Source organism: Triturus cristatus, chromosome 11 (genome assembly GCF_964204655.1).
Source record: "Triturus cristatus chromosome 11, aTriCri1.1, whole genome shotgun sequence".
Lineage (NCBI taxonomy): Eukaryota > Metazoa > Chordata > Amphibia > Caudata > Salamandridae > Triturus > Triturus cristatus.
The window spans coordinates 815,457,193-815,474,398 of record NC_140594.1 but is presented as its reverse complement, the minus strand read 5'-3'; the positions used below and the strand labels follow the sequence as shown (position 1 = coordinate 815,474,398).

The 17,206-nt window shown below is 41.7% G+C and overlaps 1 protein-coding gene across 2 annotated transcripts in view; it reads right to left on the bottom strand.

Moving 5' to 3' along the window:
* Positions 1-17,206, bottom strand: part of LOC146785479 (nuclear body protein SP140-like protein) — a 509,550-nt gene that overhangs the window by 435,364 nt on the left and 56,980 nt on the right. For both annotated transcript variants that reach the window (XM_085634556.1, XM_085634557.1), the window contains exon 3: positions 11,962-12,127. In XM_085634556.1, the coding sequence (XP_085490682.1) occupies positions 11,962-12,127 (166 nt within the window). The remainder of the gene's footprint in view (positions 1-11,961; positions 12,128-17,206) is intronic.

The following is a 17,206-nucleotide window of genomic DNA, read 5'->3' as shown; positions in this document are numbered from 1 at the left end:
GGAGTAGCCTTAGGTAATCCTTCGGCCAGAAGGGGATACATACCATTCATAAGGGCATTTCTTTGTCTGTCTACTTGTTCTGATTTCACTCGGATACCTTCCTCAATTAATAGATTCTCTCGAACTTTATTTGAACTTTCTTTATTCTTTTCTTCCTGTCTACGTGCTTTTTCTGTGCGTCTATGAGATTCTTTACGCCATAACTCAACGGCGTCTTTCTGTGATTGTCTGACTTTCCTTTTCCATAACTCTTCTTCTACTTTCATGATGCACTCTGCATCCCAGGTTCCCGCTGTGGGCCACCTCTGACTTTCTGGTAATCCCTTGGTGTAGTCTACCCATAAATCAAGAAATAATATGGCATCTAGGCCATGTTTATGATACATAAAGTGCCCTGGAGTGTCCCTAGGAGGAATAGGAACGGCTTCTTCGAGAACCCCTTTTCTGGTAGTGATCTGTCTTAATTTCGAAAAGAGCGGCATATTGAGAACTGACCCTATACTTGATTTTGACCAACTGACCTAATACTTGGTTTTGAACAGACTTAATACAATTAACACGATAATGAACAGTCATTCATACCACGATATTCAGAACATACTTAAACACATTAAACATTAAACATTAAACCTTTAACTGAAACAACAATGATGATCGTCTGCATAACTAATCACCAAGCTTAATTCTTGACAATAACTAGATACTTCGGAATACTTGATATACTGCTAAACAGTACAGATACACTGCTGAAACAGTGCAGACCGGATTTGTGTACCCAAACCCGTCTTGACCGGCACAACCTATGTGCACGTCAGAAATGCCTCCCCAGCAATGGTACTCACCGGGTAGCTTCGGAAACGGAAGGCCTCAGTAACTTGAACTTGAACCGGACTGGACTCGACTCGACTCGTCGGACACTGGGCTTGACTTCGGACTGGTGGGTCTCTGTGTACCTCGGATCTTGCTCTCTCAGCTAGGCTCTGGTCGGGATACTTCGCACTTCTCACCGCCTCGTCTGGGTGTTGATCGCAGTCTCAGTCGCCCCCGCTTGACCGGAGGGAGATACAGGAAATCCTGCTGGTACGCGTTATTGTCCGTCCAGCTGTGGCAGGAGACCGGGCCTGCAACGCACCGCCGGCGCGTGAGATGAGAAAGTGTCCCTGTTCGGGCGCCATTCATGTGGTAAATAATTTTCCTTTACCAGGACTGAATTTGATACAGAAACATAATAAAATAGCTCAGTGAAATGAGAGGCAGAATCCGTGGTATTAGAGGTTCGGAATGGGCTTTATTCCAATAATCGATTATAATCGGATGCTTCAAGTTCCATCACCCCGGAGGTTCAGGAAGTGAAGTACATACATTATTGACATGAAATGGCTTTTATAGTACATACATTATAATGAAGCGAATGCAATAGGCGTAACAATTGATAAGGAAAATGACGAGTTGTCTGCGTAACCGAAAATGGGTGGAACAAGGAGTAAAAAGGAACATAATTGGTTATGATGTCACCTATAGGTGGATCTATAAGATAATACTTGGCATAGGTGCGCGCGCAGCAGCATGACGTGTAATTGACGTGTAACTAGGGGGTGAAGGGGACTTGACATTTAGCTCTACATGTGGAGACAAGAAGTCTGAGGGGTCAAGTCAACCTAATCCCAAATCATATCTAACATCCTATGTTTAAAGAACTATGTTATCCATAAAGAAGGACTCTCGGACAGAATCTATTCTATACTGACTGTGCGTGCGTGTACAAGCGTCTAGGTGTCTACACTAAATGCGAGGGCAGGAATCTTCCATAGTAACAGGACTATGAATTACTTGCATGAGGGCAGAGAAGCCGGGCCCTTTGCTTGGTAACTGGAAGAATGTTTACTTAAACTACTAGGCAGGAATGCATCGGCTGAGGGGGAAGCAGATAATTCGAAGGTGAAATACAGTTCTTGGCAGAGGATAGGCTGATGTCAGACTTCGTGAGCCGCGCAGAGAATGAGACAAAGTTCATGGTCACAGATGCAGGCTCAGACTGGAGTTTTCAGAGGCAGAAGGCAAGAAGAGTTTTGATGACAGAATCAGGGCCTACTTGCCTGGACTGTAAAATGGCATAAGTGAGCCATATAAAGCCGGTGGCCTTTTGTACTTAGGAATGGAATATCCGGCCTATTCATGGCGGATCTGACAGAGGACATGTTGACGGTGGACGCACATGTGTTTGCGTCTTCATAACTGGACCTGGAGGGAACATACATGTACTTGTGACATGCACATAGAACCGTTGGGGTCCAAGATAGGGGACATAACTGACCAGAAAAATCCATATTTCCACAGTCTGACCACCCACAAGTACCCTGCCGCTGAACTCCGAGTCCTGGACCTCCTCCGCCCTGACATCGGAACTGCAATGCCCAACGGCTACAAGATGCACACCGGACAACTACAAGATGGCACACCAAAACTGCACTAACAAATATGGTGAAGGCGTTGATATCATCCAAAAAGAGCAATCCGATGTCCCACTACCGAGGATGACATCACACCGACCATGGAACGCCTCAATTTCCAAATTCACACAGACGACAGAAAGTCCATCAGAGGCACACTCGGATGGAACTATGTGATCCATTTTTGCACGAATTTTAGAAATACTTCTGATACCGATGCTGCTATTCCAACACCCCCTTTCCCCCAGAACAAAAATGTTTACATATTGTATTGTTTACATAGCTCTTCGCTCATTAATGAATGCACTTTCTATGCACTTTCACTTTGTTATTGAATGGATATAGTTGCATATACTTGGCGTATGATAATGTTGAATACCTTGATAAAAGATCACTAATGTACTTTACATTTAGTGAAAAAGTAAAAGCAAAAATGGTGGACACAGAATACCACCAGAAAATGTCGTGAGTAGCAGTCTAGAATGATCATGAAGGTAAAAACATGGAACTGTAATTAGCACCTGTCACTTTAAAATGGCGATCTAGGCAGCTGGACTCTATGGTCCAGTCGAAGGCGTAGTGCTGAAACGCGAAGACCGTCCATATCTCTGCACTGTTGGTGATTTTAAATAAATATTGAAAAAAAGTCAGCACTTGCCTGAATTTGTTCTTCATGGTGCCGTGAATTCCTGTTGCTTGGTGAAGTAGCGCTGGCGAATTTGAAGAAATATATATATCTCGCACCTACTTCAAACCGTAAAAAAGCCCGTGCCCTAACATATATACATATATTTTTTTTTTTTACACTTATCTGTGACATACCTATCTATATATATATTCACTGAAAAAACCATAGGATTCAGGGGCGTTATAGTTAGCTGGACTTTTCACTCGTACAAAACCATTGAAATTCCCCCGTTATAGTTAGTTCAGCTAACTATAACTTGCGCGCCCGCAATGCACTGCTGATGACGTCACATATTACATCACTCATGACATGGTCAGTGACATCACTCATGACATCACTGATGACATCTCAAATGACATCACTGATGACATCACTGATGACATCATCCAGTGAATGTGTGTTTTTCTGAAAATTACATATGTTTTATATATGTATATCTCAAGGTCGATGGAAGAATAAATGGGTATATAAGTGTCTTAATGGATGATTTGTTTTTGAAAAAGTGATTGTATAACTGACTGATTAAGTGTATCTTAGTGAATACATGGCTTAGTGAGTAATGTTTAAATATGTAAATATCTGTATCAGTCTCTCACTTTGTGTATAAGTGGCTGCATGGGTTGGTGAGTAGCTACATGAGTGTCTATATAGGTTATTAATTTCCTATTGTCGAAGCACACATGAAATCAATAATAAATGTCTCTTGTAATAACCACAAAATTAGAAAATGATTTGTGTGGGCTTCTCTTCTTCTTTATTTTCAAGTTGAATCTTCAAAATTCTTTTATTCACAAACATTCCTCCACTCCCCAACGCGTTTCGTCGATAAGGGATTAACCCATACGACTTCCTCAGTTATTATTTTGAATCAAATATATCGGTTTAAGACCTATCCAAAATGGCGCTGGTAACCGATTCATAATGCAAGTCACCTTGTTCGTTTCTATAGTTGTTTTATATATAGTTATTGATTTCACGTGTGCTTCGACAATAGGAAATTACATGAATCAATCTTATATTGTTTTTGAGGGTTTGGGTGTTTAAACCTCAAGTTGAATGCACCGTATTGTAAATTTTTGTTCACACAGTTAAAGGTTGTGAAATTTTGCAGGTTGTGCGTTCTTTCCCTTGACACCCACTTTAATCTGTCTCTATATAGGTTATTAGTTTGCTTTTTGAGTATCAGTATGAGTGATTTGAGTGTCTGTATGGTTCGGTGGGGGGTATTACGTAATGCATAGGTGCATGAATGAGTGACTCACTGTTTGACAGCATGTGTGCAGGACTGTATGGGTGGATGAGTGTGTGCATGGGTGTGTTAGTGAGTAAATGACTGTCTCAATAGTGTCTTTATGAGTAACTACATATGTTTTAAACTAGTATATGTGACTATTAGTGTATATAAGTGAGTATATGTGAGAGTGAGAGATTGGAAGAGTTCCTGTATGAATAAGTATGTGTTTCTATAAGTGATTGTTTAAAAGACTAAGTATGTGTAAGCTTCTGTAGAAGTAAGTGTGGTGGTGTGTGTATAACTGTATATGCAAGTACATGGATGTCTGATTCTTTATTAGCATGAGTGACTATGTGTGTGAGTAACTCTATGGATGAGTGGCGTTGTGTAACAGGATGTATAGGTGTATGAGTACATATGATGAGTGAGTACATGTATGAGTGACTGTATAGGACTGTTGGTGAATGAGTGGATGTGTATGAGGATCTTAGAATTACTGAATAGGTTGTTGTAACTGGTATTGGTATGTCCATTGTTTTGAAAATGTTAGTTTCTATTTTTGAATGTGTGTATCAAAGGTTATATTAGGGGGAGAGGAGGTCTGCCACTCTATCACAAGGATGATGTCATGAGTGATGTCATAAGTGATGTCATGAGTGATGTCATCAGTGATGTCATTTGAGATGTCATCAGTGATGTCATCAGTGATGTCACTGACCATGTCATGAGTGATGTAATATGTGACGTCATCAGCAGTGCAATGCGGGCGCGCGAGTTATAGTTAGCTGAACTAACTATAACGGGGGAATTTCAATGGTTTTGTACGAGTGAAAAGTCCAGCTAACTATAACGCCCCTGAAACCTATGGTTTTTTTCAGTGAATTTCTAAGGTTTTTTAAATGCTAATTCCTAACTATAACGTGGCTGAAACCTATGTTTTTTTCAGTGAATTTCAAATGTTTTTTAAATGCTAAATTCTAACTATGCCTACAGAGATAGGACATGTGAAGAAAGAAGAAAAAACGCACAGAAAGAAAAAAAAGAAATGCAGAAAGAAGCAACAGAAGTCCTCAAAGACGAAGAAAAGTGCAGGAAGAAGGATAACGTGTAGAAAAAACAAACAGAAGAACAGAAAGAAGCCTTGTTGCAAAATCATCCTGTACCCTCAACTTTTTCAGACGGATACTGGTGGTAACTGAGTCTAACTAACCAGTCCTAGAGCCAGTGCTATGTTAAAAGACACTCAGAATACAGTGAAAACACCTACATACACTAGGAAACACTATGCGTTGGGGTCCCCTTGTGATTAGCATGACCTCCTCTGTAAGCCCCTAGTATATAATAGGGCAGGGGATTAACACTACCTCTTAAAACGCGCCACAGGGCGTGTTTGCACACGTCACCTCAGGCCCCGTCCCCTCCCTTCCCCACTGTGTGCGTTGCAGAGAGGTGGTCTAGGCCGTGCCCCTTTTTACATCTCTATGCAATGCAGCTCTGTGGCGCTTACTGGAGGTACCTAGTGGTCTAGTTGGACCCTAGGGACCCTCAGGATTCAAGGGGACTTAATCTCCCAACTTACAACTGGCCAGGGGGCGCGTTTGCAGAGTGCTACAAGGAGGGGGCGTGGCCTTTTATTTATTTTATTTTTTTAAGAAGGAGGGCTGTGTGGCCCCCCTTCTTTTTCTGATTTATTGTCCCTGGGGACCCTATCCCCCAGGGCCTGCACCCTCATTTTTTTTGTTAATTTGGAAGGGGGCCGCATGGCCCCCCCTCCCAAGGCCTTAATCGGCCCCGGGGACCCCAACCCCCGGGTCTGGCCTTTTTTTTATTTTTTTTATTCTTTAGCAGGGGGCTGCGTTGCCCCCCTCCTCAGGCCACTTATGGCCTCGGGGACCCCATCCCCCGGGGCCGGCCTTTGTTTTTTATTATTTAAAAAAAATATATATTTATAGAAACACCTAGGACATGCTGGACAAACCGTATGTACCTATCACCATGACGATTTGCGTGATATTCATTAAAAGGCGACTATGCATACTATGAATCCACGTGGAATGTATTTACACCGCTAGTGAAGCTCTGACGTGTCTGACGCCCTACCGTGCCTAATCCCGGCGCCCCCGCCGGTGGGTACTCTCCAAGTAGACACCCTTGTCGTTTATTTATAAAAACATGGGTAGCTATTGACGGGCACATTTAATACATACGCACACCAAGCCATTCAAAGGAGATTCGACAAAAATTCGACCAAACTATGCAAGAAACCCCCCTCACGGTTAATAAAACACACATCCACCGCCGGATGTGTAATATTTTTTATTTTACTCTCTGGAAAGGAGATAAACCTCACTTGAGAGTCACAGAGTGCTCCTGGCTGAGCCCAATGCTGTGTTACACCCACCAGTGCCCGCCGAGTGCCACACACCTCTGTGTTGTATTCGACCAGCTAGTGCGTATGCTATGACACTCTCTAGCCCATGTGCACTGTAACACCGCCCCGTGAATATGTCATGCTACACTTGCCTTCGCACGGGTTATATTGCCCCATCTAACGTGCCTTCCTTAATGCCTATGATATAACGCACAGCGCTATGCCATACATATTACAATCTGGGATCCATATCTTTGTCACAGTGCATATGCAACGTTACACTCCCCAGCACATATTTTATATTACAACTTTAGAGACTAGTTAGGTTACACAACACTGCCCTGTGCATATTACACTCCAAGGCGCATATCGCATAGCACGCGCTAGTGCCTGTGCTATCTCGTGCTCTCCAATGAATCTGTCATCGCGCACAATGTATTGCATATTATATTTCACGCCCGGTTCATCTTATATCACACTTTTTGGTGCATAGTTTATACCATATACTATATCTAGTTTTCATTTTCAATCGTGCTCTCAGGACTATGTTCTATATAACACTGCGTCCACCTACCCTTTTCACGGGCATTACATTTTGCGATGGGGGGTGGAGGGTCAGGGGGTGTTTCTGCCAAGTGAGCCCGCAGTCACAGTCACAAACGTCCTTTTCTTCCTGAATAAAAGTGAGATTATGCTGCATACTTGTTCATATTTTAAGTAGTTCGCACAGACACACATTTTAAAAACAATAAAGTTCCTAATAACCACCTTCTCTGAACAGTTAGCTTGCTGCCCCATCCACCTCCTCCCTATCCTCTGTTGTCTGAATCCATGGACTAGCCTCCTCCCTCCTGCCATGCATGGTCTGATGTGCTGCCACTGCCCTCCATTTAGCATGATGTACCAGTCCACTCCTCCTGCCCTCCATTGCCCAATTCTATGGCCCATCATTGACCTCCTGCTTAGCCTCTGTGCTTAGCTTGCTGCCCCTATTCTCCTTCCCCCTGCCCTCCGATGTCTTTGTGCATGCCCCTGCTCCATCCTTTTTGCCCACCATGTTCCAAGGACCTGCCACTCCTATCTACTCTCAGTGTTCTGTTGAGCTGCCACTCCCCTCCCACCTGCCTAGCATTGTCAGATGACTGTAACCTGTCCCTGCCACTTCCACCCTACCTGTCCACATGCCATGCCCCTATCCCCTTCCTGCTGTCCTCCATGGTCCATTTTACTGCCACAACTGTCTGCCCTCCCTGGTCTGTTTTGCTGCAACTGCTCCTCCTGCCTGCCCCACACAGTCTGTTGTGAGGCCCCTTCCCCTGAACTCTCTTGTCTATGCCCAGGTCCTGACCCTCCCTTCTATCCTCCATGGTCCTTTGTGCATGCCCCTGCACCCTCCTTCTTGCCCATCATAGCCATTGTGCTGCCACTAACCCTCCCGCTTGCCATGCATGGTTTTCTGTGCTGCCATGGCCCCTCTCACCTTCCCTTTGTGGTAAGCTAGCTGTCCCTGACCCCCTCCCACCTTCCCTCCATGGTCTGTGTGTCTGCCATCATAGTCTCACTGTTGCTCTCCATGGTGTGTCTTGTTTCTAGTGCCCATCCTGCCTGACCTCCATGGTCATCTTGCTGCTCCTGTCCTGCCCCCTTGACCCCAGCCCTCTGTTTCCATGTGCAGACCCCTATTCCCTCCCTCCTGGCTTGTCTGTTCCAATGTAATGCCCCTGATAATAATACTAATAATAATAATACTGATATTTGTAGAGCACGAACAGCTACCTCACAAGGAGGTGTCCCGGCGCTATAGACCGCTGGGGAACCCGTCCTGGCTATTCCTGTGAGATGGTCCCTTTCTGGGTATCTCCAAGGTGAAACCAGGCATCCCCAGCGTCTGTGGGGGGCCGTTGTAGAGATGAGGCAAGCTTAATGCCCAGAGTTGCCGAGTGTGTTCCTGGTTAGAGTAGGTACCGAGGCGAGAATTATTGAGTCCGTTTTGACCCTGGTCCACAACCCTGCCGCGTCGGGAATTGAACCCTGGTCCCTGGCCAATTCTCTGCTTACGGGTCTGCCGCCTCTAACCAGTGAGCCACACCTCTCCTGATCCGTCCCTCCTGCCCTTTATGGTCTGTTATGCTGCAGCTTTCTCTCCTGTCTGTCCATTATGGTCAGCTAGCTACCATTGCCTCTTTCCCCTCTGTTCTCTGTTGTCCATGTGCATGGTCCTGTCCCCTCCCTATTGCTTTCTATGGATTGTTGTGCTGCACTCCCGTCCCGCATGCCCTGTGTGGTGTATTGTGCTGCTGCCAACCCTGACGCCTGCCCTGTAGGGTCAGTTTGGTGCATGTCCCTCCTGTCCTCTGTTATCCGAGTCCATGTCCCTACCCCAATTCCTCCTGCCTACCATGATCCAATGTACCATTTTGAACTTGGTAAGAAGGAGATTTTGAAAAAAAACTGGGGTATTGATTTTCCCCTTTGAGTTACATTGAAAAAGAGGAGATTGTAGACAGGAGACAGATCAAATAAAGCCCATTTGAGCTTAAAAACATTGGACGTTTCCTGGCTGAAACGGGTCTGTTGGCATGTATGGTTGTACTACCACTGCCACTTCCTTCTGCCCGCAATGGTCTATTATATTGCCACAGCCTCTCTTGCCAGTCCTGTATTGTTGGTTTGTTGCCCCTGCCCCCCTTTTCCACTGGCCTCAATAGTCTGTTGTGCTGCCACTGCCCTTCCTGCCTGCCCAGTGTGGTCAAATTGTTGCCTCTGCACTCTCCCACCTGCCTTCAATTTTCAGAGTCCGTGCCCCTGGCCTCTGCCTCTCAACAGTATCCCAATGAACAACTAGATTGCTAACGTCATCTTGATGTAATCAAAACTGTAATACCTAGTAAGTCTGACATGATGGTCTGGATGTGCCAAATCTGTAATTTTTTCATACCTGCACAAAAATAAAGTTTAAAAAAAAAAAAACTGTAATACCTAGAGCATTTCCTTTAGAAATTACATATATGAGAGGGTCTTATTTGCATCGAAATTATGGTTAGTGCTCTAAAAAACTAAAATGAGGACATATTTTCTGAGTTTTCAAATAGCGACAAAGAACTTTTAAATTATTTGTAATCGTTATGTTTTTTTATCCAGTTGACCACTTGATTAAATGTTGCACTTAGGGGAGAGGATGTGGTGTTACTTCCAGAGCTGCAGACTTTGCAACTGGGGAACCAGGTTGGAGTTTCTGCTTCAGCTCAACATTCTGTGATTTTGGTCAAATCACTTAATCTCCCCATGTCTACAACCAAAATGAATTTGATCTTTTGTGATGTAACCAATGCTCATGTAAAGCACTCCAATACCTGACAAGTCTGCACTATATAAAACTTCAAATACACAAAAAATAAGTGTTTTGCACACTTCTGTCATTGGGCTACATGTGGGCTACATCTGGGTGATATTTGTGCTGCATTTGGGCTCTTTTGTCTCTGGTGGCCATCTTGGCAGATTTATCTGTTTTGAAGTTTCCTAATTTCCTCATTTACTGCAGTCTCCTCAGTAGGAAATGCTTTCAGTTTTTTACTTTGATTCCATCAAGAAGGTATTCAGATATGTCACACATTTGCCATAAATTCTGAAAGTTAGCACTCTAGTTGCTAATTAGATCACTGTAGTAAAGCTACTGCTCACCATGGAAGTCTGCTGCTGGTATTAAAAGTGCATGTTTCAGTCTGCATATCAGATTTTTTCATGAAATAGAAGAGGATTTGAGAAGTCACTCAAAATGTGCCCTAATGTTTCTTTCTTCAGCACTAATCATAATTTCTATGGCAAAATGAACCCCCTCATTGTGTTCCTTTTTAAATAAAATGTTTTAAGTGTTACCAGTTTATTCCAAACAAGATGGCTTCAGGTGTGCCATACTTTTGTCATAAGCAAGACAGTAAGCGCTCTAGTTGTTCTTAAGAACACTCTGGGACATTCTGTCATTGGGCTATACCTGGGCTACATCTGGGTGATATTTGGGCTACATTTGGGCTCTTTTGTCTCCGGTGGCCATCTTGGGATATTTATTTGTTATGAAGTTTCCTAATTTCCTCATTTACTGCAGTCTCCTCAGTAGGAAATACTTTCAGTTTTTGACTTTGGTTCCATCAAGAAGGCATTCAGATGTGTCACACATTTGCCATAAATTCTGACTGTTAGCACTCTAGTTGCTCATTAGATCACTATAGTAAAGCTATTTTGAAAATTTCGCGAGGATTCGTCAACCGGCGCCAAAGTTATTCCAAATAGAATGTTGCGGATTTCCTATGGAAACACGGTCCTAACTATAACTATCTACTGGCGACCGCCAGTAGATAATATATATTATATAGTGATGTCATCAGTGATGTCATTTGAGATGTCATCAGTGATGTCATGAGTGATGTCACTGACCATGTCATAAGTGATGTAATATGTGACGTCATCAGCAGTGGATTGCGGGTGCGCGAGTTATAGTTAGCTGAACTAACTATAACGGGGGAATTTCAATGGTTTTTTACGAGAGAAATGCCCAGCTAACTATAAGGTGTGTGAAACCTATGGTTTTTTCAGTGAATATATATATATATATCGCTGTTGATATACCCTAAACTGAGAGCGCGCTTTACTTTTGGAATCTGGAATCGATATATATATATATATATATATATATCTTCAGAGTAGGTTAGTGTGGAGTTAAGGATAGTAAATACACTTACCTATGTGCACATATCTTCACAATATAGTGGTACACATGGTTTTGGTTATGCTAGTTTTGTAAAACAATAGTTTTGTATTTCACATTCGGACATACTACCCTCATAAATGAGAACTTCCAGAGGAAACAGTCGTTTTGCACTCTGTTCTCCCAGCAATTGTCAATTTTCCCTTGGTTTTTCAGGTACAGATTTTACCTTCTTTCAGCAGTTCGAAGCCCTGGAATGAAAGACTCTAGATCCACAATAAATCCAAACAGCTCTTAATTCCAATGGGCTGGTAACTCATTGTCTTAGGTGACCAGCCATGACTCACCGGGTGAGACATGCTCTGTTATCATCATAATGCCAGACATTGGTCATGCACAATTTATTTCAAACAATATACTCTTCCCGGCTCTCTATTCTGCTTTGAATCTCTCCCTGCATTGTTTTCCACAAAAACACATGGGAGGGAACAGGCTTCAGTGGCACAAGGAACTTACCCCTGAAATGTGGTTGTATGGCCTTCAGGCGAGGATACTTCTTAAGGTTGTAGGAGGAGAACAGATTCTGGAGAAATGTTCGGATCTTGTCTGGAGAATTTTTTTCTTGGAAAGAGAGCAGGTCATAGACCACCTCACTAACATGCTTTGACTCCTGGGTTAGTTTCTAGCAAAAAAAAGACAATTAACAGGTTAACAGGTGGAACCCTAACTCCATGAAGCTGATTACCATTTACACTCAACATTGCGGAGTGGATTACTTCCCGCCTATATGCACTCCAAATCCAAAACAGGCGCTATTCAACATCCTCACAGTGTGTTTTCAGACAGTCAATAAAGAATCCGACTATCCAAAGAAACTAAGAAATTGAATTATACATACAATTACCTAAAATTTTAATAAATTAGCTTTGATAAGTAATCCATACATTACGTTTTCACCGACTTAAAAGCTGCAGATATTTCAACTAACCAAGTATTAAGAGTGGGCAACGTTATTTCATTTATCCTGACGGATAGCTTTATATATGCTGAAAAATATCCTAGTCAGGGTCAAAAACGGACCTTGAAATGATTATGATTAAAGAAGGCTGAGGGTGGGGAGAATCTTTTACTTTAATATATCTAAATGTAGGTCAAGGTTAGTATTAGAGAAAATACTGAAGAACGCTAAAGTTGAGTGGTTAATTGGAGACAGCAGACTGCAGAATAATTATTTTTACTTTTCAGAAGGCACTTATATTTAAATTATAAGGGCAATGTTTAAGTTGACAAATCTCGTGTAATGCGATTATGTCTCACTAGCACTTTTTCCAGTTTAATTAAAGTCTCTGCTGTCAAATCTCATTCAGTAATGAATGTTGCTATGCAATCAAAACATTTTCATGATTGTTATAGTGACTGTGCCAAGGGCCCACTTAGAAACTGTTATATTATTAAATATAATATAAATTAGGAAATTATAATATAAATTAAAATTACGATTTTAATATTAGTTTTACATTTTATATGTGTAAATAAACATGCACACACACGTATATATGTGTGTGTGTTTTTTTAAATAAGTATATATATTTCTTATATTGTTTAAATATATTTAATTTACATTATATTACTGATTTATGTTAAAATAGTTAATGTTTATTATTATGTTCATCCGCATATATATACATATCTTTAAAAAGTAATATTTTTGAATATATGTTTCGCTTTTAGAGTAAAATAATATATTTTTTCAATATTTTTACCATTTACCTTATAAGTATAGGAAAACGATATTATTGTGCTCGTTATTTTTGACACGTTATTTTTAACTACGAAATTTTGTGTTTCGATATTTTGTCAGTGAACCAAAATGATTGGTGACTGGACAATAAAAAACATGGCAAGCAGGTTGTCAAACACAGGTACAATAAAAATAGGCATTTAATTTGTTAAAGTGGAGTACAAGCTCATATGATTGAAAATGGCAATTTGGTATTTCTTGGGCTGTATGTCAGAATATCCTACAGAAAAATATCATCCTACAAAAATATGTACACAAAATGTCGGCTACCACAGTAGTGTGAAGATACACATATCATCAAGGTGGAAGAAATAGAATTCAAAATAGTGTATTTATACTTCACTATATTTACTTACCTTCACGATGTTCTGGAGGTCGATATTCTTGTTATTATATTTTTGTAGGGTGCGATTTAAAATGCAATATTTCAGTAGAATAGCCACCCGATATGTGGGCTAAGTGGGAGGTGATCTAAAAATGTCATATGCCAATCAAACCGATGCAGTGGTAAAAGGCATCAATTTGCAGCTCTCTCTCCATGGTAAGGAATCCTTCCATTTTTCCATATTTACCATCAAGTGAAGCCAACAAGCACCTTTGTGATGGCTTGACTGGGCTACAGCAGTAATGTTTACAATGGACTAACAAAGAATTACTTTGATAGACTGCAAAGAGTTCAAAAATATACAACGTTTTTTTGAATATGTAGAACGGTGAATACATCAAACTACCTATAAAAAGATGCTGTGGTTCCCTGTGGATGCAGGGATTAAGTTAAAATTGTCTGCATCTGTCCATAAGGTCTGCCGCACTAATGGAGCTGTCTATGTACACCATCTATCTTATGCTTCCAACCGGTCCCTATGTATACTAGTCACTCATTTCATTACCCAATGATCAATGGAGGAAGGTCCTTGGAAGTCTTAGGCCCAAGGCTGTGGGATCGACAAAATCCAAGCTCCGGGGCTAAGCCAAATTACATACTCTTCAGACAACAAGAGATCAAACTGTTCAGTATCGCCTACAACAGGAGTCACACATTCGAAGGGAGTGATTGAACATGGGCTGTCCTCTCACTGATTGGACGCTACTGGCCTCGTCAGCATAGCATTTAGACATTTTGCTCAATCACAGCGCTCGGAGGTGGTGACAAACAGAGCTATATGAAAAATCTACTAAAAAGGCCATATGGGAAGAAAAATAGTGGAATAAGAGTGCAGGTTGGCAGTATTTCCTTAGAGCAAGTGCCTACTCATTCTTGTAGTGGAAGTGCATTATGTGATCCGTGGCTGCATGGTTTTACAAAGATGAAATTGTGTTAGACAACTTTTAGTGCACAGATTCACAGACAAGTCACTCAGGGAGCTAGGCTGTCTAGTTTTAGAAGCCAGTGAGGTGAAATGGTTAAGAAAATTCACTGAATGGAAAGATGGGATAAAGACCCTACATTGGCTTCCGATCCATAAAAGAATCCTATTCAAATTACTGTTGACAACCTTTAGAGCATCTCGCGGTTTGGGCCCTGCTTATCTTTCCACTAGATTTAAATCATATACCACAACAAGGACACTCAGATCTAGCTCTGCAAATTTACTTGCAATAGCTAGGTTCAAATTGTCAACTAAAGGAGGGAAATCAGCAATGGTCTTGGGCGCAAAGGCGTGGAATAGCCTGCCAAAGGAACTGAGAGCGATTCAAGGGGAAGAACTGTTTAGAAGAGCCCTTAAGACTTGGATCTTTGGATTAACAGATGTTTGCTCTCTGGCCCTGATTTAGCCTATATTGTTAAAGCCGGTCTTAGTTATCTGCAGCGCCAGGAGACTCCGTCAGGAGTGACAGTTGCGCTATATAAGCCGCACTTTTCATTTAATTTCATTTCAAGTGAAGTGCAATGATGATCATTCCTATGGCCAATCGTTTTTAACCTTTCCTCTGCAGCATTGCAAAGACCATTAACATCTGCAACCAAAATAATAAATCTGACTAAATGTAAAAATTGAAAGGGAGCTTAAGAAAAGATTAGGAGGGATTATTGTAATGAAGTGAAAATTATTATTTTTTGCAGGGAAACACCTAGCTTTTCAGTAAAAGTGGGGGCATTGGATATCGGGAGTCATCACACAGTTGCATGATCTCCAGTTGATCTTATTATACCTAAAAGGCTCAAAATTTCCAAAAGGTCTGGAAATGTAGAAGTTGAAGATTTATTGGTGTATTTGACGCAGCCCACCCCATTGAATATAATAAACTCTTTTACCCTTTGCAAATTAACTAATAAATCCAAAGAGCTCTTAACCAGGAGATCAACCTAGCTGAACAAATCAATTAACATTGCGGCTAGCAGGGCAGGCTCAGTAGAATTTTGGGCACGGCTCTGAGCATGACCTTTAGCAGCGTATTTGACAGTTACCCCGCCTGACCCATTAATACCAGCACGATCATGCCTCTCTAAAAGGGGAACATTAGAGTCTTTCCATGAAGATCTCTCTTTTCCCTCTCGCGAGCAGGAGCAGTTGGTTCAGAAAACACCGATTCGGGAGAGAAATGAACATCAGCAATCACCCACAGATTTCTCATGCCCTGTGATGAAGTGGGAGATTCTGCTACCAAAGAAGAGGGTGACAAACAGTTGCCATAACTATATGACAAGGATTTTTTAGATGGAGAAACCATAGCTCTGTTGCCTCCACATTTTCAAGCACTTTCCTCTATTGACGTAATCTTGTCAGACAAAGACCACACCACTGATGTTAAAAATTTCATGATCAAACCGGTTTAAAGTTTGTCCCCGTGAATCAGGTCAGGAGCACATGTGCAGGATTTTTACACTTAGCCATGACACTCTACCGCGCTACAGGTCCAAAGAGAAGGAAGGAGAGGAATAAAGAGACGGGGCTCGACCCGAATGGCTGAGGACGCGCCTGCTCTTGGCCCGGGGCACAATCCCGGGCAAATCTGCTGAGAACAACTTTGTCAGACGCTTGATGATTTGCCCTGGAGTACTCTGGCTTAGTTAGCCTATTAGGTCTAGAAGAAATCTCTGATACCCCTGCTTAGTGTCTTTTACCTAGATGGATTTTGGTTTGGTCTAACTGGGAATTAGCTCTTAAAGTCATACTGAGGGACAGTCTGAATCTTGATCGGGCCCACATGATTTGGTGGTTAAATTATATTAATTTTGTCTTTTGTTCTCTTGGTCGCCAAGAACCCTATGATAACCCCTTACACTATCACTAGATCAGATTTGAAATGGGCCAACTCGAACTTCCTATCATACTGCAGGAATAAGCAATAATCCATGGAGTTGATGAAACTGTCTGTCTGGGGGGGCCATGTTTTGTAGAAACCACTTTTTATATGGAAGCCTTCTTGTCTTGTTGTCGATTTTAAATCATCGCTATCTTTTAACTAGGTTTGGGTTAAATCTTGTTCACTGTATTCTTGCTGTTCCAGGGGGCAGGAACCTGTTCAAAAACTTGGGCCCTTCTGGATGTTACTTCGCCTCTGCTCATGACACTTTGAATTTTACCTTGTTTTGTAGGGTTTCTGTTTCTTTATGTTTCAAGTTCATTCTGCCATATGAATTCCAAGCAAGTAAGACATGCCCGGTTCTACTTTGATGGGTTTTTAAATACTTTTATCAATATTAACATATTTATACAAAGATATTGTTTTGTACTTATGCGCAGTCTGATGAACTTATAATCCGTATAAGTGTTCTTATGCATTGTACACAACTGGAATGGATGATGCTGTTTTGACTCAAAGAGGTGTCAATGATGAATACACAATTTGCTTTGTGTGCTTTTATGGTTTTGTGCTAAACCGAAATAAGAATATTTGACTGACTATTAATAAAGCCTGAGCTTGAGTATTTGGGACCATTTCTAACGCAAAGTAAAACAACAGATGCCATATTACACACGGAAATAACAAACACGACCCTACTGGTGTGCAAAG